This window comes from Dermacentor andersoni, chromosome 1 (assembly GCF_023375885.2).
Source record: "Dermacentor andersoni chromosome 1, qqDerAnde1_hic_scaffold, whole genome shotgun sequence".
NCBI lineage: Eukaryota > Metazoa > Arthropoda > Arachnida > Ixodida > Ixodidae > Dermacentor > Dermacentor andersoni.
Window position 1 is genome coordinate 270,974,184 of NC_092814.1, and position 25,176 is coordinate 270,999,359.

The following is a 25,176-nucleotide window of genomic DNA, read 5'->3' on the forward strand; positions in this document are numbered from 1 at the left end:
TAAAGAGGCAGATGATGCCTCATGCGACGCAACTGCTACGGTGGTGGTACACTTTTTTTTTCGTTTTATAGCAAAATTTATTATCAGTTCGCCTTGTCAGGCTTCGCTGTCCACTCTGTTTTCTACGATAGGGACTTGCGCGTGCCGTTGATGATGTTTGTGACTGAGCGTATTCGTGCGTGCGCAATGTTTTCGCTCAGCTCGTGCGTCTTCCGAAACCTCTTCCCGTGCCGAACAATACAGGAAGCGGAGTGAATTGGCGATCTACTTAAGAGTCTGAAGTGCGAGAGATGTAACATGAAGGCTGGAGTATAGTGACATGCCATTTCCGACCTCCCTTTTTTAAATTTTTTTTTGCGTTGCATGAGGAGGCCGAGACCTTCTAATCCGTAGAAAAGATAATTGCTATTATTAGAGCGCCGTGAACAATTTACTAAAGTACCGGCTTGTACGAACGAAGACCCGTATTCGCAAATCACTCTCACGCTAGAGTTTGTTCTTAAAAGAGCAAAATTCCAGCCAGTCATGATGCTGGACATATTATTAGCGACAGCGGCTGGCCAATTGCAAGAAGCACTTAGGAACGAAAAGCTTTGTGAGGATGGCCCCAGCTTCTGTTTCTCTACTCGAGAGGCGGATCCATCCCGACGGCACGATTCACCGGCTGGCTCCGTTACTCGTTGCGGTTGCCACACGCGAGTCCCACCAGAAAACAACGTGCGCGGCCCTCCTGTTTACCTTGCATGAGCAACGCCATCTTTCCTAGCCTTATTGCAACACGACGTCTGCAAATTTTACTTTGTAATGACGTCACGGCAATGTCGATGGCGCCAGGTCCGTCATCTCGAAACTGGCTTTTTGTGTCAAATTAACATACAAGCGCTTCCCACCCTCCGTACTCGCCAAGTGTGTCTTCCTTTGACTTGCGAGAAGCGTGCGGTGGAGCTTCTGCAACTTCGAAAATCTTTGTCCAGTGCTCCTTTAAGTCTGCAGTCGACGCAAATGCCCCGCTGTCGAGTCGCGTAAATGCCTTCTCCTTTGCAGGCACTTCTCGATCTAGAATGAGAAGCTGCTGTTTTGGAGAAGATATGTCGATTAAACGCAGAAAAGTGGAAAAAGTGATTTCTTCAGCAAATCATTATTGCTTCAATAATGATTTGCGCCTTGCTGTTCTGCGCAAAATTGTACACTGCTGCCATTAAGAACACCACGCATGTTTTGACTCTTGTACGTATCTGCTGTCCGCGTGGCGTGACGTAATTATTTAAGTTAACAGATATATCCGACCTCTACACTGTTTTTTTTATTGCCTTCGGGCTGTGCACGAAAAAAGAAAAAAAAAGAAGGAGGGAGTGTGGGGGTGGCAAGTGAATATTGTAAGGGACAGTAATTGCGAAAGCTTCCTTCAACTGGTGGTGGGGTTTAGCTCTTAGAAATCGCGTAATTTACTTCAGTCTTTTTCTTTCTTTCTTTCTTTATTTTTCCTGTCTTTACTCTTTTTTTGTACGCGTCGTTCGGGCTTTCTGAAAAACTCAACACGCCAAGAGCTAAGGGTTTTCTTTTCTTTTTTACAGATGGGAATGGATGGGTACTTCTTTGGGCGACTTGACTACCAAGATTTTGCAGCACGCAAGAAGGAGCATCGGCTAGAGTTTATTTGGAGGGCCAGTGACAACCTTGGTAAGCATTCCGGTACCGTTTTACGTGTGGCCGTCCCTAGGAAATAAATAAAGGAATGAAATAAAGACAAAGAGAACCATAAGGATGCCCCCTTATATTTCATGGTTCTAACCATCGTCAAGAGCGAATAAAAGCGACCGCAATAACGCTTCTATGGTAATGACCGAACACCAGGCAATTGTTAAGGTCAAGCTTGCATGCTGTGTATTTTCCATGCTTTTATATCTACACATGGAATTTTTTGTGTCGACCATCGTCATGAGGTGTCCATTGTCGTACAACGTACACCATTGTCGTTGTCCATTGTCCCACCATTGTGGTGGTCGTACAACCCACACTTGCACTCTTCCCTTCCTCAAACGTGTAACGACTAGAACCATATGCCCACCTGCATTGCCTCTATTAGAGTTTTTTAGAGTCCAAATTTATTTATTTATTCATTTTCAAATACTGCAGCCCTATTCAGTGCTATTGCAGGAGTGGAGTACAACAAACGCAAGAAACAGAAAAGAAGGCAGTTGAACACAACAGACTTAAAAAAAAGGCAGCACAATCTTATCACACTAGTGCTTCTACAAAAGCAGAGCGCCAATTCACGAACAGAACCGGGTAACTCGTTCCAGCAGTTGACAGCTCTCGGGAAATAACTGTGTTTGAACATGTTAGTGCGCACAAAGAATGGCTTTAGGTTGAGGGTGTGACAACGCCTAGTTGGAAGAGCACTGGCATACGCGATGTCATCATCAGCAGATAGTCGACAACATGAGTGGATAATTGAATGTAATAGCTTCATGGAATCTATATGCCGCCTTGGGCATAGAAGATATAAATTCAAGGAATTCATTGCGGATGAGGGCGAAAAATCACGATCGTAGCGATGACAAATGAAACGAGCAGCTTTCCTTTGTACCGATTCAACTTTGCTAATGTCGCACAGTTTATACGGGTTCCAGACGCATGAAGCGTACTCTAATACAGGACGAATGAGTGTTTCATACATTAGTAACTTAGTGTGTTTTGGCGATTTAGATAATGTTCGTCTCAAGTAACCTAATTTTCTTAGTGCTATAGATGTAATGTGATCAATATGCTGGGAACACTGCATGTTGTGCATGAAGATAACTTCAAGGTATTTGTACACCTGTGCCCGGGGAACTATTGTGTTATTGAAAGTGTACACATGCTGTGAAGGAAAATGGCTGTTTGTAAATGACACTACTGCGGTTTTTTGAAAGTTAATGCGCATCTGCCAGTCCGTACACTAGGTGAAAAATCTGTTGAAGGAATCCTGAAGTAAGGCATGATCACTAGGAGAAGAAATTACCTGGTATAGGACGCAGTCGTCGACATACAAGACGGACTTTTGACTTAATATTGTTGGGAAGGTCATTTATAAATATTAAAAATAACAGGGGTCCCAGAACAGAGCCTTGTGGAACACCTGATGTTACATTTACAATTGAGGATGAAGTGGAATTAAATGAAACGAATTGAGAGCGAGAGTTAAGAAAGCTGGCTATCCAGTCGATCAGTCGAGGATTATTTAAAATTACGTTTAGCTTTAGTAGCTTGTTGTGTATAACCGTGTCGAAAGCGTTGGAAAAGTCTTCAAATAACGCATCAGTTTGATTGCCAATATCAAGAATAATGTACTTAAGGAGTATGTAGTGCCCTGATACTTGTGCTTGTAGTACTTGATGGCCTCGTTCTCTTCTGTAACACCTTTACCTGAAAGTACTTACCTAAAAATATGTGCCGCTCATGGAAAAAAGGAACGCATCAGCTTGTACTGAAATGACCAACGACACTCCTGCAAATTCGGCTTTCGAATTAGACGAGTTGAATGGCCCTTTTGAAACACGAAGCGTGTCACGAGGACAGTGTTTATGCTATGTGCAAGCGTAATTGTAACACGTACGAGTGAGCGCGTTCTTAAAATTGCTATCATCTTTGCGCCGTACAATGCGCGACGGAGAATGGCTGGCGCCACCTAAAAGCGCCCATGTGCATACTTCAGATTTGTTGTACCCAAAGGGAAATTCCGTGGTGCTTGTTCTACGCATTACACAGGAAAGGATGCCAACATTTTCACGGGTATTCTCCCAAATACGTACAGTCCGCCGAGTGGATTTTGCTTCGACATATACTGCTCCGACGAGGCCATAGTGGCAAGTATCCCTTTTTTGTGTATTTTTGTTTGTGTGTGCGTGTTACCACAGTGTAAGTCGGTAACGGAGACTTATCCCCTTTGGACAGCCGATACGTAACGTGAACGTCATTGTGCCACGATTCGACATGAGTTTCAGTATGTGTGCGTATGGGTTCTGCTATATGTTGAAGCTGATGCATGTGGCCAATACCAGCCTGAATCAGTGCTTAATAACCCACATGCATTTAATAAAACTTTCGAGAAAGAAGTTAGACAACTGGAAATGGTATTTTACAGTGTTTGAGACAAAGATAAAATAAAATTAGTGGTTGGGAGTGGAAGTATGTTCAGCGTCATACATAAACTTAACAAGCTGTAAGCCCCCTTCTTGCCTCTCTTGCGGAGGGTGCTGGATATATCTAGTTGGGGTGCCTTGATTGGTGTTAGCTCTAATGCATCTTCCTTCCAAAACATTCTATGTTTGCTCCTTTCAACCCGTGTTATTGAGTTAAGCAGCTATAGATGTTTCTTGATTGTATGGGTCAAGTTTGACGGCGGCCTGAATATTACCAGATCTCCCTTTCCAGTGATTTATGGGATTTCGGGAGGGGTCATTAGTCAGTTAAGTTTGCAATTAACGATATTACGCGATAATTTTTTTCTATTCTGCCTATCGGTTGAATACACTAGGGTGAAATGATGCAAGCAACGGCACCTGTCATTCTGTGGGCAGTCGCCGCCGTACATCTGTGCTAAAGCAATCCTCTGCGGGGTATAACTATTAGCGAACGCGCTGATAGTTTGCGACTTATCTTTTCATTTTCTCGCGCGATCCACGTGTGTTTATTCGTGTGTTTTTGACCCGAATAGCGGCCTTTGTATTAATGTGGTATGCAAGATTAATGCAAGTATTTTTATCCTCCATGTAGTGGCTTAACTGCTATCTGCGGAAACGTGCATAGCAACCAATGTTACGCAAGTGCTGCGCTCGTAGAAGTTTCGCTCCGCACGTTTCGAATTTTTCTTCTTGTTCTTTTTTTTTATCTGAGACACATTTTGTGGAATAGCTATACTTCTCACAGTTCAGCTACAACCTTCGCACGTGAGGGAACATCAAATCGGGTATTGTTTGTGCACGTCTGTGCTATATGCGACACATTATATGTTTTGGTCGCGAGCGCAAGAGGTTCAGTGTGGTCGCTGGTCACAGAAACGTGTCACTCCACCTGTTCGGTGGTAGGTAGGTTTATATCTGCGATACCTTCCATGCAATACTTAAGTCATGTTTTGCGAGATAAACGTATGCGATTTAGCGTTATATTGAATCACATATCTTTCTTACGCGGCGCATTATTTATTGGTCGCGAGCACGAGTTGTGCGAGAAGTCTGTCTCGCCTTCGTAGCGTTGCCTGCTTTGCTTGGAACGGAATGCAGCGCATCTCTAAACTGCCGGTAGCAAGAAACATGAGGGTATCGACAACTCAGTGAAAGCGATGGTCGACAAAGGGGTAAAACAACGCGTGCGTAGGGCGCTCTTATGATGCGGTTGTTAACAAGTATATGCAGCTGTTAATAGCACGCATATAGGCGGACCAAAGTTGCTCAATCTCGTTGCTGTCCTTTCTGTTACAGGATGACCCTGACAGTGATGAATACAATGTCAAATACAAGGTGGACGAGTTTCTCAGCTACGCAAGGGCAACGGTACGTAGAGTATGCTATGATAACTCCGTTCGACGTTTTTTCCTTGAGGAGCACTCGTTTAATTATACTGAATCCTTTCCTGGTACGTGAGTGCTGTAGCTCGGTGTTATTTTAGGCAATTTAGGCTTGTGTTGGTGCTAGAAGGAAGAACAATTGATTGATTGATTGATTGATTGATTGGGTTTAACCTGCCAAATAAACACGGGGGCTTCTAGATAAGCCGTAGGGGAGAGCTACGGGTTAATTTTGACCGCCTGCAGGTATTCCTTAACGGGCTGCTGAATATACTTACACGAGCTCCTTTTTTAAAAAAATATTTTGCTCTCATTCACCGCGGTCGAGAATCGAATCCGCAGCCTGTGCTCAGCAGTGGAACACCATAGCCACTGCGCTGCAGTTGTCAGAAGCGCTTTCTCGTTCATATTAGTTTTCCCATTTTCCTGTCTCTATAAAACAATGCAGTGCTGTTTAGAACCAATTTTAGGCGGTTTGTCGACTGACTGATTGATTAATTGGGTTTAACGTCCCCAAGCAACTCAGGGGCTATGACATATGCCGTATGTCAATATGCCGTTATAATTTAGAGCACCTAAGCTTCTTGAACGTGCGCCCAATGATCCGTAAACCTGCAGCGTTCTCGCTTCGCCCCCCTCCCCCCATCAAAATGCGGGCGCTGTGGCGGTAAGTCGAATCCGTGCCTTCGTTGGAGGCATAGGAGACATAGCCACTGAGCCACTGAAGTGGTATGCATAGAGCAGCGCTATCTGAGCCGAGCCGCATTAGATCGAGATCTAATTTCGTAAAATCTTCGGGTTCATCTGAGCAGCTTTCAAATGTTAATTATAAACTCCAAACATCTGTCAGTATCGCTTAACTTTTTTACCTTGTTTAAGTTTTAAGACTGGCTCGTGCACCACGGCGCGACTCGGGGAAGCACGAGGGCTGTACGAAAGCTGGTTTGGCTTGGTTTCCATTTTCTGATGTGCGGGGGGGGCATGGCCACTGTGGGGACTGATCGTGATTTGAATGAAATTAGAAGAAGACATTTGGTTCTGACAAGAAAACAACGGAAACATTTGGAGAATAATAACAGGAATGAAAAAAAGAAATAGAAGAAAACGGACAGATACGATGCAATTTTGGAGTATAAATGGCACGAAGCTTGTTTAGGTTAGCGAGGTATCAGCAGCAGTAGCGGATGGCTCGTGCAGAGCCTCGTCGGCTGTGGCTGTTAGCTGTTGGTGTCACGAGGGCAAAATCAATGGATGATGCTTGTCGAGAGAAGAATGTCCACGAGAGGTGTATTTCTAAGAGAAGCATGATACATACATAACTAAATTTAGGGCTCCTATATACCTTTCGAGTCATAGTGCCAAATACCCAGTTGTATCTGCAGTGGCCCTGCCCAGTGGCCTCAGCTGTTATCTGCTAAGACATCAGCCAGCAGAAAGTTGCAAGACAGCAGCATCCGCGAAGTGGAGGGAATAAGGATGTAAGAAGCATGTGACGCCCCCTCGGGCATAATCTTCGTTGGCCCGCCAGGCTCGGTGGCCTGCCAGGCTCGGTAGGCAACATTGGTCACCGCACCAATAAACACCGACGCGCACAGCTGCTCGGCGGTCAGTCATCGTTCATCCCCACCACGCAACGGAGCGTCTGTCTAACGGAGGGTGCCTCGAGCCTTCCCTCGTCCACGAACCCGGGCGGATCGTGACAGAGGCAAAGAAAGCTTCGCTTTAAAATTTCGCAACAAAATCGTCTTGAAACAATTAAAAATTATTCAACGGCTGAGCAAGCACCTCTTTGACATTGCTCAAGAGAGGAGGCTCCTAAGAAAGAATCTCAGGAATGAACATTCACTACTAGTTTTGCTGAAACAGTACTGCTAACGTTGGGTGGGTGTACTGAACATCTTTCGGTGAAGAAGGCTTGTGGAACGAGTGGTTTCGCAGCACGCAGAGAAAGCGGAGATGATCGGTGCTGAGTTCAGCAAAGACGCCCCCCTATCGCTATTTCTTTTTATGCCGTGAATTTACTTTTTTTTTTGTACCTCATGCCGCAGGCAAAATACTACAGGACGAAAAATATCCCGGTCACTATGGGCAATGACTTCAACTACCAGAGCGCCGGTCATTGGTTCATCAACTTGGACAAGCTCATTCATCACGCTAATCTCAGGGTAAGGTGGTTATATATGCAAAATTTCACTGACGCGCATGAAATATGATCGCTATCCTGTAATAAATACATTTTTAAATAGAGCAGGTAGGTTTAAGTATCTAGCCACATGACCACTTCATGCAACAATGTTTGAATATAACTTTAGATTATCATTACGTGGACAGCTAGTGTAAAAAACAGGGTTGCTCTCAGATGCCTTTACGCACAGTATGCTATAATATAAAGGGCTCGTGAAAGAAAAACTTGTGAAAATTGATTACAATACTGGCATTGTTTAAGGCATCGGCCCAAAAGACCTTCTCGAAAAACTTTTCTCGCTTTTTCGAAACATGCTATAGCGTGGTTTCAGCGTGAGCTTTAAGTAAACCGGGAAGATTCCGCTGGTTAGCGTTAATAATGTAACACAATAACTTCGGTGCAATTTCACCCTTCTCTGCCCTCCTGCAACCTTTCTGTTCGTCTATGCGTCGCGCGCTTACGCTAAAACTACGTCATCGAGCGATGACATATAGTTTACCTTTGCTCCCTTTTTATGACATTGCGAAGCACGGGCCTGCAATCTTGATTTATCGCTGTGCATTAAAATTGAATTATGGGGTTTTACGTGCCAAAACAACTTTCTGATTGTGAGGCACACCGTAGTGGAGGACTCCGGAAATTTCGACCACCTGGGGTTCTTCAACGTGCACCTAAATCTAAGTACGCGGGTGTTTTCGCATTTCACCCCCATCGAAATGCAGCCGCCGTGGCCGGGATTCGATCCCGCTACCTCGTGCTCAGCAGTCCAACACCATAGCCACTGAGCAACCGCGACGGGTTATCGCTGTATATTGTTCGCGGCAACGCTATGGAATATTTTGCAGTCGCCCCTCCCCTAGAGCTATCAGCATGCATCCTCGTCACAAGCCGTGGCAGTGCCGCCGAAGTGCCGCGCCGGCGCTCATAGGGGCAGAATGTGTTGTGAATACAACAAAAAGGTGCGAGGAACAAGGGACGTAGGATAGGACAAAGGTACAAGTACAGCTCTCTGGTATTGTTTTGTACTTCGCACGTTGGTTTTCTTATCCCGCACACAATGTTGTGCGCAATGCACTGCGCACTTCGAAACTGCTTCTTTCTAAGCCATGGTTGCCAGTGGTATATTTGCTTCGCTCCACCACTGCCGTGTGGAATCGAGCGCCTGTGCTCTCGCATGCTGGCTCATTCCTCCGATCGTCGCCTCACCACGCTCGAGCATTGTTGCACGCGGGCCAGCGTGTATGTAAGAGAAAGCGAGAGACATTTCACGCAAATGAGTGAGCTTTCCCGAGGTGCACTCTAAAAAAATCCACGCTTACCTAAGCGTGTGTTTGCAGGTTTTTTACACGCTTAATATATGCGTGATATTTCTCTGCGCTTACCGATCAAGCCTGCTCGAAGTGATCGGCAACTCCTCTTCACGCTTAGCAGACGTGATAAGGACCCATGTTCCTACCTGGGGGGGGGGGAATTGGTATTTGTGACCAAGATGACCAGGACGTGCGTATTATTGGACATACTTTTTTTATCGCCAAGGCCGAGCAGACGTTGACGCCATTAACACGAGAATCATACTTCTCGTTGTTGATTTTTTTTTGCCACAGTTTCGTTGTCCTTCTTTCTGTGATTTTCAAAAGTCCTCAAATAAATTAAATTATGAGCGTGGTTCTTTTGATGGCGACTGCCACTTTACAGACCCACAAGCGGGTCTTGGCGCAATGCCTTCCTTCTGTCAGCTGACCGGCCGGTGTGTCCGTCATTAAAATGCCATGGAGCAGGACAATAAACATCTCGCTCCTTGGCGAGGTTCCAACTCATGACATTTCTCGATTGCGAGCCAGTTCCATCTCTGCGCCCCATCAGTTTTTTTTTTAAATGACGGAATAGTTGGAGCATGTTATGCAAGCTCGACGCACGTGCGGCGGGGCAACTATAGACACGCTGCACGGCGCGTGCGTTAGCTTAAAATGCGCCATGCATCGGCGTTGCAGCTAATAGCTTCCGAAAGACGCCCCTCTAGCCGCTCAGGACTGTATTTACTGGAACGGCAATGCGCATTTTAGCCAATATTGGGGACGGTTATCTCGATAGTGGCATAATAGTCTTAGGATTTCCGCTAAGCAGAGGTGACTTCACTACTTGTTTTGTTTGTTGTTTCAAATCAATTTATTGAGCCAAATAACTACTAAGGATCTCAGACCTCATGACTTCCCCTGTGGCGAGGTTATAAGGGCTAAATGAAGTACTGGAGTCTAAGATACTGCTCAGTGTTTCCTTTCGCTCCGGCGGCCGTCTCGTGGGGTGAATCCGCTCACGGAAGACCTCCCTATTGTTGCTCAATAGGGAGGTGTTCGATTACCCGGTGCCGAATACAACCAAGGCCCGAGCACTGCCATATGAGGTGCTCCAGATTTGCCTGTTCTGCTAGGACCGGGTACGAAGGGCATGTCTCGTCCGGATGTACGCCATGATCGTGTTTCTTTTTAGTTTTGTCTGCGACATTCGTCGCGCTTGGCCGATGTTGGCTGGCATGGGGATGATTCTTCGTGTTCCTGCTGGTAGGCCTGGCGCTTATGGGAGTCGAAGAACGCTCGTCTTGCAGGAGTTATGACTGTGCCAGTCCTGATTCTCCGCAGACGGACCATTGCTGCCCGGCAGTGGGTCCTCTTCAACGGCGATCATATTTTTGAGCACTGCTTTCCGTTCAGCCTTTTCACGGAGAGCAGATTCTTCGAAATCTAGATCTTCTTGCTCGTCGCAATCAATCTCCTCTTTTTTCGGCCAGACGTCAGGCTGATCGGCGGTGAATTCGAGCAGTGGTGAATGCTTGCTGAGTTTGACTACTCGATTTGGATTTCTGAATTGCAACGTGCGCTCTAAAGTGAATAATTAGTGAATATTTTAATTCAGCGATCTGAATAAGGCGACTGTCTGTGCAAGTGATGTCTGCCTCTTCAGGTAATCACCCGGAATAGGCAGCATTTCGCTATATGACCACGCGATTAAAAAAAAAACAAGAACAAGTCTATTCGAACCTAAAAGTTGTTGTAAAGAAACCAGTATATGATGCAGCGGTGACCTAGGGCGGCTTGCGAGCGATTATCGCGGCACATGCGCGAGTGCTCGCATGTCAGCATTTTGTATGGAGTAGAGACAGCAAAGCGAGCGACTGTAAAGCTGCTTATACGCATAGTAGAGATTGTCGGTCCCTTACCGCCTTTCGTGTGCAACTGTCTTTTCAGTCGGACAAAACCAAAGTCCACCTGCTCTACTCGACTCCGTCGTGCTACCTGAAGGCGCTGCAAGAGTCCAAAGCCAGCTGGACCACCAAGACGGACGACTTCTTCCCGTATGCCAGCGACCCGCACTCCTTCTGGACTGGATATTTTACCAGCCGACCAGCCTTCAAGTTCCTCGACCGATACGCCAACAACCAGCTACAGGTGCGTGCGTGCTCGGCCGAGTCGAACCACGAAGTTTCGTACAAAATTTATTAGATAGAACTCTGGCGCGGCGATCGTTCCGCGACCGTGGGCATGATGGTTACAGCATTTTCTCGAATGCACTCCGGCACTTTAATAATTTCAAAAGAGAATGTACTAGAGTAGGGGGTTGGGCTTGGCTTCGAGTGTGCGGTTTGGCCCCAACCGCCAGAAACTGCCGACTGCGAAAATGTCTCGATGTTACGAGGCGTAAAAAAATGTTATCAGGGCACAAAGGGAAGCGGGAATGTCTGTAACGACGGCGTGGCTGACGACTCGGCGCGGCCTAGGCCAATCGCGTGAGGCGCAACTGAAGGCAAACCGAACGTGTGTTTCGAACAACGATCTCCGATCGCGTTCCCAGTTAATCGTGCTAATGAACATATTATTTTTGATAGTGACCAACCAGAGACACACTGCATACTTACCAAGCAAAACGTTTGTGAGAAGGGACCCTGAATATCGCAGGGGCCCATTTCACAGGCCTTGCGCATACTTGCAGTTCTGCACTTGACATACGCAGTGCTTCCGTCGATTTCAAGCGGTGGACAAGTGGTGAAAGACGTAGTGCTTTGTACTAATCATGTGAGAGGAGCGCGTGGCCTTTGGATCTGGCCCACACACTAGGCTATGTGGAAGTGCAGCGTTTTTGTGGCTTCCTTACTCCAAAAGCTTTCTGAATATAGCTGACGAGTGTGGTTAGAGAAATGCAGAAAACGTTGTGATCCTTTCAACTCCCTTGGTTATTCGACTGATTCGTAAAAGATATGTAAATATCCATCATTAGACAAGTTCTTACGATTGACAAGTAATATTGCGAGTCAGACTTAAATATTATTGTTGGTAAAAACAGTAAGCGTTCTTTGTCATGTTGCTATGAACTGTCCGTTAACATTTCATCCCGATCCTTCATAGGACCGTCATCACTACCGCCACGACAGCACCAGATTCAATGTCTTGTAGTAAAAAAAACTGGCCGACGATTACCTTTCCTGCTAATGCGATCTTTGAGTGCAGCTGCTGCCGTATTTCAACAACAGGCAACCGCATACAGAACACGCAGTGCGGCACGGAGGCGGTTCTGTGTGTCGGATTGGGCAGCGCACACCGCGATCCGCCGCTATCGAGGCGGCGCTCCGGCGACGTGCCATCACGCCATCTTATAGTGGGTTACCGTGGCGGAGAGGGGAGGGGGGAGATTAGCAATTATTATTTAATTTCTTCTGAGGTGGGGTGAGGAAACGGGCGGAAAACAGGGGTATTGAGTGGAGGTCACACACTCATTCACTTACAGAGAGGCTGCAATGTGGCCGCACAAGGTTGGGGTGGGAAGTACAAGTAAGGGGACGAAATGCTATCTGTCTGTCTTTCGAGTCACCGCAACGACAGTGCGCAAGGTAAGGGTCGGTATAGGGCAAGAGTGGAGGCGGGAGAAAGACAGCCAGGCGCAAGCACTGCCAGAGGCGACAAATGCCACTGAGGAAAGCGCCCCGCAAACGGTGAAGCGAGAGACACGGCTGACAGCCGTCCAGCCACGCGACGCGGAGACGGAGGAGCGGAGAGCCGCGGATCACGCTCGAGGCGGCAAGAAGCGCCCGTCGCCGGCACCGCGGCAGTACCACGACAGCGGGAGAAGGGACGGCGATGGCAGAGTGGACGGTAGCGGCAAGTCACCACAACCGCACTGCGCGGAGGAAGGGGGCGAGAGGATAGGCTAGAACACGTGATCCGGCTTTGGAGGACAAGGGGAGAGCAAGACTCGCGCCGCGCGCGAGAGATGGCAGCATGAGCGCGCAGCTTAAAGCCCCTTGAGCGCAGCTAGAGCGGCGCGCGGATGATGACATTGGTTACGGCGAGGCTGACGGCGAGGCTCAACGGCGACGCGAAACGCAGGAACGGGCGCCAAGGAACTGCGCTCTAAAACGGAATAAAACAAAATTTAATTGTTTTACATGTTTCCTGTGCGTGCTACGCACGTGAATTGCTGGCACACCTTAAGTTGAACTTTCCAGTTGAATGTTTTCCTAGTATTAGTGAGGTAGCACGAAATAGAACCGCCAATTAGGAGATAATTGTGCAGCCTAATTTTAGACAAAAGCGTTTATAGCGAAAGAGGCCAATTGAGAGGAGACACTAAATGCTGAAGTATTCAGTAATGATGGTCTCCGTGACTGCCATATATCGAGAGTTTCATTTTCTTTATTTCTTTTTTCGCGACCTTTGATGCCACCGCAACAAAGACGGCACACTTTAGTAACACAAATGAGGGCCTAATAAATGTTCCAAGTTTCATACAGATACAGTTTCCTCCATGTCTAGTACGTATGGTGCGATACATAATGACATAAGGTGTGGGCTAAGGCTGTGGGCATGGTGTGGGATAAAGTGTGGGCATAAGGTCTAGACATGAGGACATAAGGTGTGGGCTATATGGTATTCCATTATGATGTGCACAGCATGGCTGACAGACAAAGACGAAAAAAGGAATGACAAGGACAAGCGCTGACTTCCAACTGAACTTTATTACAAAGAACACACATATATATACTACCGTACACGTGATCACAACCAAGAATTGCCGATGTATAATGGCTAATCGAAAAGATAATTAAAATCATAGAAAAAGGCACAGGCCTAAGACGGCAAGCCGCGTACAGCTGAATCTAGAAATAAGTCCCTTATCGGTCAAAGCGACCCATGGTTTACTAACGCGATTGCCTTTTGCTATAGCCGAGGCTTCAATGATGATCCTAGTATTGCCACAAGTGTGTCTAGCTATTGTTGCCGTCTTTTCAAATACCGGTGTGCAGTGGCAGTGATTACAATGTAAGCCAATAAATATATTCCCCTTTCTGCAATTTGAGGCTATGTTCCTGCAGTCTCACATTCAGGCATCTGTCTGTTTGCCTGTCTGTATGTTTGCGTCTTTGTCAGCCGCGTTGTGCACATTGTCTAGGACACACAAAAATATGAACACAGGAGATTTTGCGCTTGTGGTAGTCATTATTGCTGCAACAATCCCGTCCTGAGTGTAAATTTCTTGCGTGGAAGCTAATTACGCTCACAAAACATTATTTCAGGCAGCGAAGCAACTGGGTGTTTTGTCTGGTCCCAGGGAAGTTACTGAGGCAGCCCTTAACGTATTACGTAAGTACTTTTGGTGCTTTATTTGTATGTACGTGCTGCTTGCTCATTCTGCTGACCCTAAAATCACACGTCGAATCGGGTGGAATCTCTAAATGTATAGTTGGCGCAATATTAAGTACTTTATCGAAAGGAAAAATAGTGATGCAAGGTTTATCCTCAATAACGAAAGGCTAACTTTGTGCCACGAAGTAAGATGTGGTTTGTGCTTATGCACGAACTGATCTGTAACATGCGGAAGCGACCCGATGCTAGCTCAGGCCCAGGGAACTGCTCTGCCGTAATTATTTAACAGTTTGGCTAGCGTTAGCTGGCACCCTCAGTATTCACTGTCTAGTTTACACTTTGAGCGACAAGTAATGCTCACATCATTGCACTTGAGGTGCAAATGGACTCCTGAGCGGTGGAAGTTGGGGAGTAGGGAAGGGGGAGCGTTCACACCCTTCTCACTTTCCGGCCGAGCACTTCGACAACCTTTCAAGGGCCACATGCGACGTTTTTCAGGGAGCCAAGGGGCGCACATTGAACTACTTTGAAAGCGCCCGTGCGAAGGCTCGCGCCTCTCTCGATGACACCGCCGAGGCTATCGCGAGCTGTCGCAAGAGTGATTTTAGAGGAGCCCTGCCTGCTCCCGATGGCCCATTTTAAATAGCCATTGGTTTTTGCTACCACGTCCTTTTCTATTGACCGTAACTACACACAGAAGGGCCATGGTTGGGGCTAGTTGGTTGTACATGTCGAAGCGAAGTGCGCTGCATAGCCGCAATAATGGCTACTGTGACCCTGTTTGTTCCATTGATCCAGTGTATCGCCAGTATACTTGATCTAGTGTAAACATGTCTGTTTCATCCTCTTGAAGTAAATGTAACGTCTGTTCTGAAAACGACAAGTCGAAGGCATATCTCTGCTTTGTTGCAGGTGAAGCCTTGGCTGTCGGTCAGCACCACGACGCCATTACGTACGTATAGTCTTTCCCGATAAAATCGGTTGCGCAAGGTGGCATTAGCTGTTTTGTGCATACTGTGCCAAGCTCTTGGAGGCTGTTAATTAGAAAAACCGATGCAATGAGCTTGTTTTCATATCGCCTAAGTTTGTAACGTGCTCATCTGAAATTTGGCGACTCGTAAGCTTCACCACGATGTCTGAGCATTCATGTTGTTTGTGGCACTGGTCTTTGTGGCACTGGAGCGCTTGTTTTTGAGGACCAGCGCTCTGTATGCGCCATTTCTTGAGCATCGATGGGCGCGTGGCATCTGCCGACGAAACTTTCATTTGAGTGGCTCTTCACAAGCTGCCCAGACTAAGTCCTGTCTGGTCACTCCTTTTTCAGAGTCTGTGCTCGCAAAGTAATTCCTACGCTAGAGTGCTTATCAAGAATAAAGGGCTGGAGACGCGGTAGTGGACAAGCGAACTATTAGCGAAGATGCCTGTATAATCACGAACAGGTCTGACGAACTAAAGGCTCGGTGGATTCGGCGTCAGTTCCGCCTACTTAGTACTAAGGCTGCAGTGGACGAGTCGGGCGGTTGCCTGCCGGCCTCTTGTTGCATCCAAGCCCCCGAGTTACCGTCCTTCTTGAGCGCCCTGCGCGCACTTCGGGTCATTAAACTCGTTTGTATAGCATTGCTCCAGAGTTACCTTCAGCTATTCAGCGACCATATTGCACAGGCTCATGGCACTGGCCAATCCTGATATCCAGCTTTCGATGCGAGCGGTTGTCGCCATCATTACACTGGCCTTCAACTGAAAAAAGAAACTTTTGATGACGCGTATGCCGCTTGTACGTTGTTAGTGCCGGTGACCACTTTCTTTCTTGCGCGTACAGTTCATTTAATCTGCTTACGTGTTGTTGCTCTGTCTTTTTCTTTAGGGGAACCGCTAAGCAGGCTGTAGCCAATGACTATGTGAAGCACATTGCACGCGGCCTCAACGCAAGTGATGTAAGTTTGCTTTTGTGTTCACGTGTCTGTCCTTTAGCTCCGAAGTGATGTCGATTCCCCGTCATGCGTTATTTCTTTTTTTTCTTTATTCCAGAAATACACGAACTACGCATTCGAAAAGCTCTTGCCCCTGAACCCGCAGTCAAAGGTCCCGAAGCTCGTGCGTTGCCACACTTTGAACATTAGCGCCTGCGAAATCACGGAAACGTCTGGGGAGGTCAGTGCCTGTGTACTGACAAAACTTCGTTGCATTTGCTCTTAACTAACGTTCGTGCACATAAAGAAAACAACCGCCTCGGCTATAGAGTAGGTGCACAAAAGGCGTTCAATAAGATTTCATAATGCACTAACCGATTACGAACTCGGAGCCCGGCTACCCCTATTATATTATGCTCGAACACCTCGACTTCGTAAATAATGTGAGACAAAAGTTCTCGTCATTTGTTGGCTTCAAACTTAGAACCCCACGGCTGTTATACGGGTGCTCACCACTGCTCCAATACCGCACCGCAAGCCTGAATAATAATAATAATAATAATAATAATAATAATAATAATAATAATAATAATAATAATAATAATAATAATAATAATAATAATAATAATAATAATAATAAATTGTATTTTTACCTTGTTTTCGTATTCACAAAATGGTATGGCTCACAATAAAGGTACTACCGTAAAATATCAAATTCCTTCTTTCATTTTAGAAATTAAGTTTGGATAATAGTATGTACGAAATCACGATTGGCTGGTACCTCCTCTTACGCACAGATTGAGCGTAAGACCTTTACTTGTGATTACACGCCCAGTTTCACAAAGCGATTCGCGTGTGAAAACGGTTTCTTTATTAGCCTCTTCGATTTGTCGTCCCAAGCTGCGCATGAGTGCTCGAGAGGCTGCTTTCAGCCTATGAACATTGGTGTACGCAGGGTATCGAGCAGCCGTGGGCAGTCGGTGGCGGCAAATTGAACGCACCCTATAAATTCGAGCCCCTGGGCTCGTGTGCACAAAGCCATTTGTACACGGTGAAGATTCCTGAAGCAAGGTCACCGGTCAGCCGAAATGGCGGTTGAGCTTATAGCGAACACGTCGGACCCGGAGGGGGGGGGGGAAAGAAAGAAAGAAAGAAAGAAAAGAAAGAAAGAAAGAAAGAAAGAAAGAAAGAAAGAAAGAAAGAAAGAAAGAAAGAAAGAAAGGAAACGTTCACATGAAGGAAAAGTTTTGTGAAGCAATTATGTTTAGGGCTTCCGATTCCAAACAGGCCCCCTTGTTTTCGGTAAGCATTTTCGAAACACTCCTTGACCTGTATTCGCAAAGACGTCTTATGCTAAAAAGTTTCGTAAGAGCAAATTCTAGCCTATCCTGATGCTGACCATATTATTAGCGAACGCGGCTTGGCCAATGGCAAGAAGCACTTACGAAAGAAAAGCTTTGTGAATTTGTTCTCTTGTTTTAACGCATATTCTGTGCCTCCCCGTGCAACCTTTTCTCTGCCCTCTTTCTTAATTTTCTTTTCTTGTTGCCAGGTTTCCGTCGTGGTGTACAACCCTCAAGCGACGCCCTTCCATGCCCATCTCAGAATTCCTGTTTTAGGCACCGCTTGGCGTGTTCTCGATGGGAACCGCAAGGAAGTGCCTGCGCAGGTAGGGTGACCATACCGAAAGTGAACACCTGCGTAACATTCTTTTTTATGTGTATAGAAAGATGCAGTCTTGCCGTGCTCAGCATGGCCAGCATAAGCGAGGGGAAGGAGCTCGCAATCTCCTCTAGTCACTGGGACATCCCCGTACCTTCTCACGTGTTTTGGGGACACTATAGAGGGAGGAATGTTAGTGCAGCCTGAGCTGGTACATTGCGCACATGGAATATCGAAAAGGTCAGTCTTGTCGTGCGAGCGCAGCCTTGGTATGCCCAGGAACAGACGTATAGACAGAAAGACGAGTGGTGGCGGAACCTTGAACCTTTTGCACCTATTCCTCGTGACGTCGTGAACTTTAAAAATGTCTACTTGTAAGTATAGTTGATGGGCATATGAGCTCTACATTGCATTTTAAAGTAACGAAAGTCTCAACCTCGCATGCTTTAAGAGTGTTTCTTATTAGAATCGACTTAAAAAACGCGAAGAGCACTTCGAAATCCCTGACATGGCGCCTACTACACAGTACCACGCGGTTTGGGCGCAGAATTTCAAAATTTGGAAGTTTCGCCTTCGTTTTCTATGCTGGTATAATCAACCGCTTTCATAAGTGCAGGGCCCTGAAAGAACACATCCCTATTCTAAACTGTATAAATGTTACTTTATAGTGCGCTGTAAACCCGTGCGCTTGTTTTGAGCAACTTCGCGAGGATTGTTCCGCCGGTCGCGTATTGCGCGTGATGTAAACTGGCGCCTGGCTGAGGGAGATGCGCGCAGTCAGGGACTTGGAATTGATTTCGAAAACAGTGAATGCGCCCTCAGCTCGCTACTCGGACGTAGTATTAGTTGTGTGTCAATTTGAATGCGGCTACCGCAAAACGAGAACGGAGCCCGCTAACCTGGTGCTCATCAGCAGCCACTTACCCACCGCGGTAAGACACCTACACCGCGGCCGACCAGATTAAGCTAGTTGCAAAAGTAAGCGAGTCGATTCCACTGTTACTGTGCACGCTATTCGTGTGTAAGTCATAGCTGTATAAAAAATAACATTGGTGTTTCAAGCAGGGGAACAGCTCTTGTTTCTTAAAGTGCGAGGTTGACACGCAAGTTGCACAGTTGTTTTCTTTACACTTTCATTCTGTCCTTTTCGATTTCGACAGTGCGCGGAAGAAGCGTTGGAAAGTGCGCTGCCTTATAAAATCCCACTTTCTTTGGAGGAACCATGCGCGGAAGCGTTTTCTAAGCTGCTTACTTTTCTTGGCTGACAGGTCACGAAGATACCGACGGGCGTGACAACACTTCCGGAAAGGTTCAGCAAGGCCGACCAGGAAATCGTCTTTACGGCCGACCTGCCGGCGCTGGGCTTCACGACGTACTTCATCGAAGCCGACAACGTCTTGGAAAAGCGACCCAGGCACCACAAGAAAGGTGGCCACACTAGCCTTATTTGTCTTATTCAAGATTCGTTTCTTATTTGATCACGATAGCAGACTTCCTCTCTTCCGTATTAAAAAAAAAAAAAAAAAACAGCAATAACCGCACTGTGGTTGAAGAATCGATGTACCATATAAAAAATTTGTTTTCCTTCGAGTTGCCCGTTAGCTGCTGCGTAACTGAGAGCCTCCTTTAACCGCCGATTTCTCAAAGCACGAGGCACTCGTTAAGGAAATCATTGAAAAGCGCTTTCCATCGGATGACAATCGCTTAGAACTTTGTAATATACATATAAAGCAAAATACTCATACTTGCAAAATGAATTAGGAATTTTCATTTCTAAATACATATCCCTTTCTGAAGAAAGCAACTGTGAAGTGAGACCACTTGGCATAACACAATAATTTTTCGGCACTAATTCAGTTTGATTATTGCTGATAAATCTCTTTAGATAGAAATTTTAAGCGTCCCATATTATTCTTGCGGCGTGACTCAGCCAAGCTGCATGTGCTACTTAGTCACTATATGCACGTCGCTTTGCAAGTTTCATTTACAGATGAGTACTGCATTTTGTTTTGTCGTCCAGACTTTGCGATAGACACCACGGCAACGTGCTACGATGCCGGTACTAAGGAAATGGTCCTGAAAGGAAATGTAAGTCTTCAACTCAGTTATGCACTCTATATAGTTGAAGTCAGACGTCGATCAGGGCCGGATGATGTAAGGATTATATTCTGATTTTGTTCCTTTCTGCAGTTCAACAGTCATCCGAAGAGCGTTATGACTGTGTTATCACTCAGCCGGTCATGAATAGTGGGTGATAGGAAAGTAATAAAATCAAGTCAAGCGAATTCTCACACTACCCCGGCCAAGTTAAATTCCGTGCTCTCCTTATTCGGAGATACGTCATTTGAACATGTTTTTGACTATGCTATACCGTGTAGGCTTTCCGAGGCCGACTGCACTCGCATGGGCCCAGTACGTGTTGTTTTTAGCATAGCGTGGTAGAAATTGATTCAATGATAAGAATTGTCGCTATTTTCTCTCACTGTGTATACTGCCGGGAGTAATAAAGCACAATAGATTCTCGTTAAAAGGAACCTCAAGGGACCAAAGAAATAAGCTCCGTTTATCAGGAGCTCAGTTTACCGAGACGTTTAGCTCAAAGGTACACAATATGCTCTTTTGAAACAGGCATGCACTTCATTCTCAACAAATGATTATAAGTGTAGCAGGTCTGTTTACAAAGATTCTTCTTACACATTTTTTACTTGCATGCTGCCACTGACTAAAGCAAGCAGCACAAAATGTGATTAGCAAAAGAAACGAAGATACATTTAGTCAAGAAAGAGACGTTTTAGTGAAGCAACCGCTTTCGAAATCATCGATAATCATCTCCAGCTGAGCGCATTGTGCGGGTATTTATGTGCCGCCATCGCAAACGCAAAGCAAACTGACAGCTCACCAGCACTGTCATCACAAAGAAGCCAGAGTAATGCACGGCCACAGTAGAGCCAAATTAGCCATAGCACCAACCAAAGTCGCCAAACCACCCGGAAAAAAAAAAAAAAAAAACACGCTAGCTGTGATATCCTTCTGACCCGCCGTAGATGCTTAGTGGTTCTGATGCTGCGCTGCTAAGCACGAGGTTGCGGGATCAAATCCCAGCCACAGCGGCCGCATTTCGATGGGGGCGAGATGCAAAAACACCCGTATACTTAGATTTAGGTCCATCTTAAAGAACCCCAGGTAGACAAAATTTATCCGGACTCCCCCACTACCGCGTGTGTTATAATCAGGTCGTGGAAGCTTTAGCTCGGAAGCTCCTATTTAAATACATGGGGACGGAGGAATCATGTTTCCCAGCAACGATTGCACTAAATTTGATCAGGTTTGTTGCATTTAAAAGAAAAAATTGGCAGTAGCTTAGCTCGGCTATGCCAGGATATACGTCGCGTAAGCTAAGGCATAGCACGGTTAGCCTTGGTTAATCTTGATTGCAAGTCCAGGTTAGTCTGTTTGTCTAGCTATGTTGCGGCTTTAGCCAGTCGTTCGGCGCGCTGTTCGTCTGTTTCCTGGGCGATTCGTTTCCTCTTCATCTCGTTCCGATGTTCATCTCGTTCCAATTCCAGGCCTCCTCCTGCTTATCAGAATTGTCGCCGTACATACTGCTGCCTCAACTGTGGTTGCGGCGCACACGAGTTCTCCTTTTCAATCCTCCGATATGTTATCAGTCATGCGATGCAGCTGGCAAAGCGAGCGGAGGCGAGCGCAACGACGAGGAACTCGGTGTGACGTCATACCAAACAGCGGCGGCAGAAAGGCACGGCGCTGCGCAGCGGCGGAACACCTGTGGCTCGGTGCTACTAGTGGCGCATGCGCAGGAGTGACTAGGGAGCGAGCGAGAGAGAAATATCCGCGGCGAGGCGCGCGTTGTGACTTCATGTGCCTCCTCGGAGCACCGCCACGGCAAAATCACAAGTTCGCGGCCAGTAAAGCTTTCGCTTTAAACGTTACCATCTAGTGTCTGTATCAGCAGAGATTTTATTTAGGCCGTCAGTATTAGTTACAGTTATTGATGGAAAATTGTAAAAGTGAAGGACGCTCGAGTATCAGCTTTACAACTGTGCGATTCAGCAATGAAAAAGGATATTTCTCTAAACTTCACCTAATAAAACAATATCAAGCGGACAAAGTTGATGTATCGATGATCAAATTGAGGTTTTGTTACATATCTCTGCATTTTGAGTAGGTCTTTGCAGACCCATCCTGAACATTGTAGCCGTTCCACGGAGCTGTAGATTCATAAGTCAAATTTGTCTGCTTTGGATATTATAACAAATGCAGTTTACAGAAGTGCGATATGTATATATTTGGTACCCGCCGTGGTTACTCAGTGGCTATGGTGTTGGGCTGCTGAGCAAGAGGTCGCGGGATCGAATCCCGGCCACGGCGGTCGCATTTCGTTGGGGGCGAAAACATCCGTGTACTTAGACTTAGGTGCACTTTAAAGAACCCGAGGTGGTCGAAATTTCCGGAGTCCTTCACTACGGCGTGCCTCGATCATAATCAGAGAGTGGTTTTGGCGCGTAAAACCACATAATTTAATATTTTTGATGCGAATTTGCAAACTTCATATTTCGATTCGTTTTTGAACTTAGAGATTTCAAAAATGTTTTGTGAAAAAATTCCGTGTCGTAAATCAAAATTCTGCTTGCTAGAGTCAATATAATTTAACTTATCTCTCAAATGCAAGAAATTCCATTCAGATTGGTCTAGTGGTTGTCTCCGAAGCATTTTTGTGTGTTGCATGTATTTGGATAGGAAAATTGTATTCTGCCCCGAAATCTAAAGATTCCTCGTAATGCACACTAAGTCGCCCTTTTAGGCGATCACTGTTCGTTCTTTAGAGACGCACTGCACAGGCGACAACAAATAGAACTTACGTTGCACACTATCACCGATGTTAGCCATGCGAAACTCGTTGCTGGTACACACAGCGCCACGGTACTGCTGCTATTCGCTCTGTTGGAGTGACTCATCGCCGGCTGCTCGCACTTTATTACGGCGATAGCATATATATGGACACCCCAGGCAAATGTCCGCCGTTGGGCGTCGGTGTCGACGTCGCCATGATGTTCCGTATAAAGTCCGCGTGCGATAAGATCGCGACCGCGCGCTTTATGCTGCAAGTGCAAGGGAAAGCATGCGTGGGTGAGCCGAGAAGATTGGTGGCTTGGTGCGGGGGCGTCTTCTCGCGCTTGGACATGTGTTCATCTTTGGCTGTGTGCGCGTGACGCCGTGCTTGCTAATTTAGTTAGTAAGCGAATGTGTATAGCAGTTTATAGCTGATAAAACTACCAACATTAATGCGTATAGCTGTCTAATGATTTGCTATCGCAATCAATGATCCGCCTTTCGGGCGAAACTGCTTTTTTTTCTTCGTTCTTGCTTTGCGTCGACGATGCCTTGCGCCCTGTGTAAGGACTCTGAACTAGATACTGTGGATCGATACAGCTGTCACCACCGTCCTTGGAGCCTCCACCATCCCTTACCCCACTTGCAAAACTGGAAAGGCCACAGACCCTCGCAAGCATGCCTGTATCTATGTCAACTGCAACACAATACATGTGGTGACCGAGGTTATACTGGCGCTAGTTTCGAGCGCGGTTCCTTGATATCATTGTCAAGCCATTACGTGACATGCCTACCTTACGAACTTTTCCGAGCTGTCTCTCACAAGCATTTACGAGATGTTCAACTAGACGTTCATGATTAGTCTAACAGGTGCTCTAGTGTTTTCACGGGACCGACAAGCATGTCTTCGTGAGCAAAAGTAGCGGACGCGCGCCGCTCTTGTTTTCATTTCAAATTTTGATCAGGTAGAAAGAATGTCGTCGCTCTTTCTACTTGAGAATGGTCTTTAGGTGTACGGTATAACGCCTGAAAGAAATTAACTGTGAGGTCTATTACTTTGGCACGGGGCTGTACATAGGTATTGCACATAAATGCGTAAGTTTCATCCACTACGTCATACAAAGAGACATTAGGTATTGTATAAATACAGCTATAGATGTTGTATTAACGACACCTTAGCGAGGGTAACCTATATAATACGAGAGAGGACCGAAAAGTAACGAGGATTGTAAACGAGGATTTTATTTTTTAGTTCTACTATTTCTGCGAACATTCCAAAACATTCATCACCTTAAAAGTACTCTCAGTGGGATGCAATAAACTTCATAATCTTGATAAAAGATGGACTACATGGACTTGTCATAAAGGACAATGGACTTCATTAAGAGTTCTTATCATGACTCTTTAAAATGTGGTAAAGGAACGGGTGGAAACAATAATCAAATAAGTGTTTACTCTCCGGATCTGGGCCCACATTCACAAAGCAGTTCGTGCGCTTAAGCAGTTCGTATACAGGCCCAGGAATCGTGCTAGCGAACGTAGCGGTAGCGAAGAGCGATTGGCCGATGTGAAATAGTTCTTAAGAACGAAAAGCCTGTGAATTCTTAATTCAGCCACTCAAGTGTGCGGTAATTGATAGGAACATTTAGGTTTCCGAGTGTTTTGTTGAGGAGCTGTAACTTCGAGGAACGATGACGACGCAACACATTGCTACCGTCCAGGTTACAAGCGCATTCATCGACTGCGAAAGTGGCCTCCTCAGCGCCATCTCCTGGAAGGGGACCACCATTCGTGTGAATCAGTCCTTCTACTGGTACCTGGGTCACCCGGGCAACAACTCACAGTTCCTGTACCGAGCTTCTGGCGCATACATCTTTCGACCTGAGGATCAACAACCGTTACCGGTGGCGAATAAAGCTGAGCTGGTCTACATTGAGGTAAGTTCATTTCCTTCACACACAAAAAAAAAAAAAGAAAACGAAATGTCTAACGCATATTTTGGAATGTATGTGAAACAGAGCTTTAGTGAAGCAGTTAACCAAATGCTTTAAAACTAATGGCGGTGCGTACAATTGTGTTTACTTTCTTCCTATACAGGGTAAAATCTTATGCAATGTTTGTGTTTATCCACCGCAATGTTCACGACTTTACTCTCATGCAATTTTTATGTTTATGTACTACACCGCTAACAAGCAATGCAGAAATTCAAATACCCAAATCAGTCGCATGCACAGTGTGAGATGTCTACGAGAGGACGAAGGCGATGTATGGGGCTAGTCGAGGAAATAATGGCGATGACAAGTGTATGCCGAGAGAAGTACGACACATATCTAGATGCATTTAAGGATTGTGTACCTCTTGTGTCACAATAACACCTGTCCATTCCGG

The 25,176-nt window shown here is 46.0% G+C and overlaps 1 protein-coding gene across 3 annotated transcripts in view; it reads left to right on the forward strand.

The window, feature by feature from the left end:
• Positions 1-25,176, forward strand: part of LOC126548136 (lysosomal alpha-mannosidase-like) — a 70,570-nt gene that overhangs the window by 20,342 nt on the left and 25,052 nt on the right. For all 3 annotated transcript variants that reach the window (XM_055063145.1, XM_050196250.3, XM_050196249.3), the window contains 13 exons: positions 1,575-1,680; positions 3,751-3,848; positions 5,463-5,534; positions 7,597-7,713; positions 10,976-11,176; positions 14,296-14,362; positions 15,278-15,317; positions 16,230-16,299; positions 16,394-16,516; positions 17,828-17,944; positions 19,206-19,365; positions 19,958-20,025; positions 24,510-24,725. In XM_055063145.1, the coding sequence (XP_054919120.1) occupies positions 1,575-1,680; positions 3,751-3,848; positions 5,463-5,534; positions 7,597-7,713; positions 10,976-11,176; positions 14,296-14,362; positions 15,278-15,317; positions 16,230-16,299; positions 16,394-16,516; positions 17,828-17,944; positions 19,206-19,365; positions 19,958-20,025; positions 24,510-24,725 (1,455 nt within the window). The remainder of the gene's footprint in view (positions 1-1,574; positions 1,681-3,750; positions 3,849-5,462; positions 5,535-7,596; positions 7,714-10,975; positions 11,177-14,295; positions 14,363-15,277; positions 15,318-16,229; positions 16,300-16,393; positions 16,517-17,827; positions 17,945-19,205; positions 19,366-19,957; positions 20,026-24,509; positions 24,726-25,176) is intronic.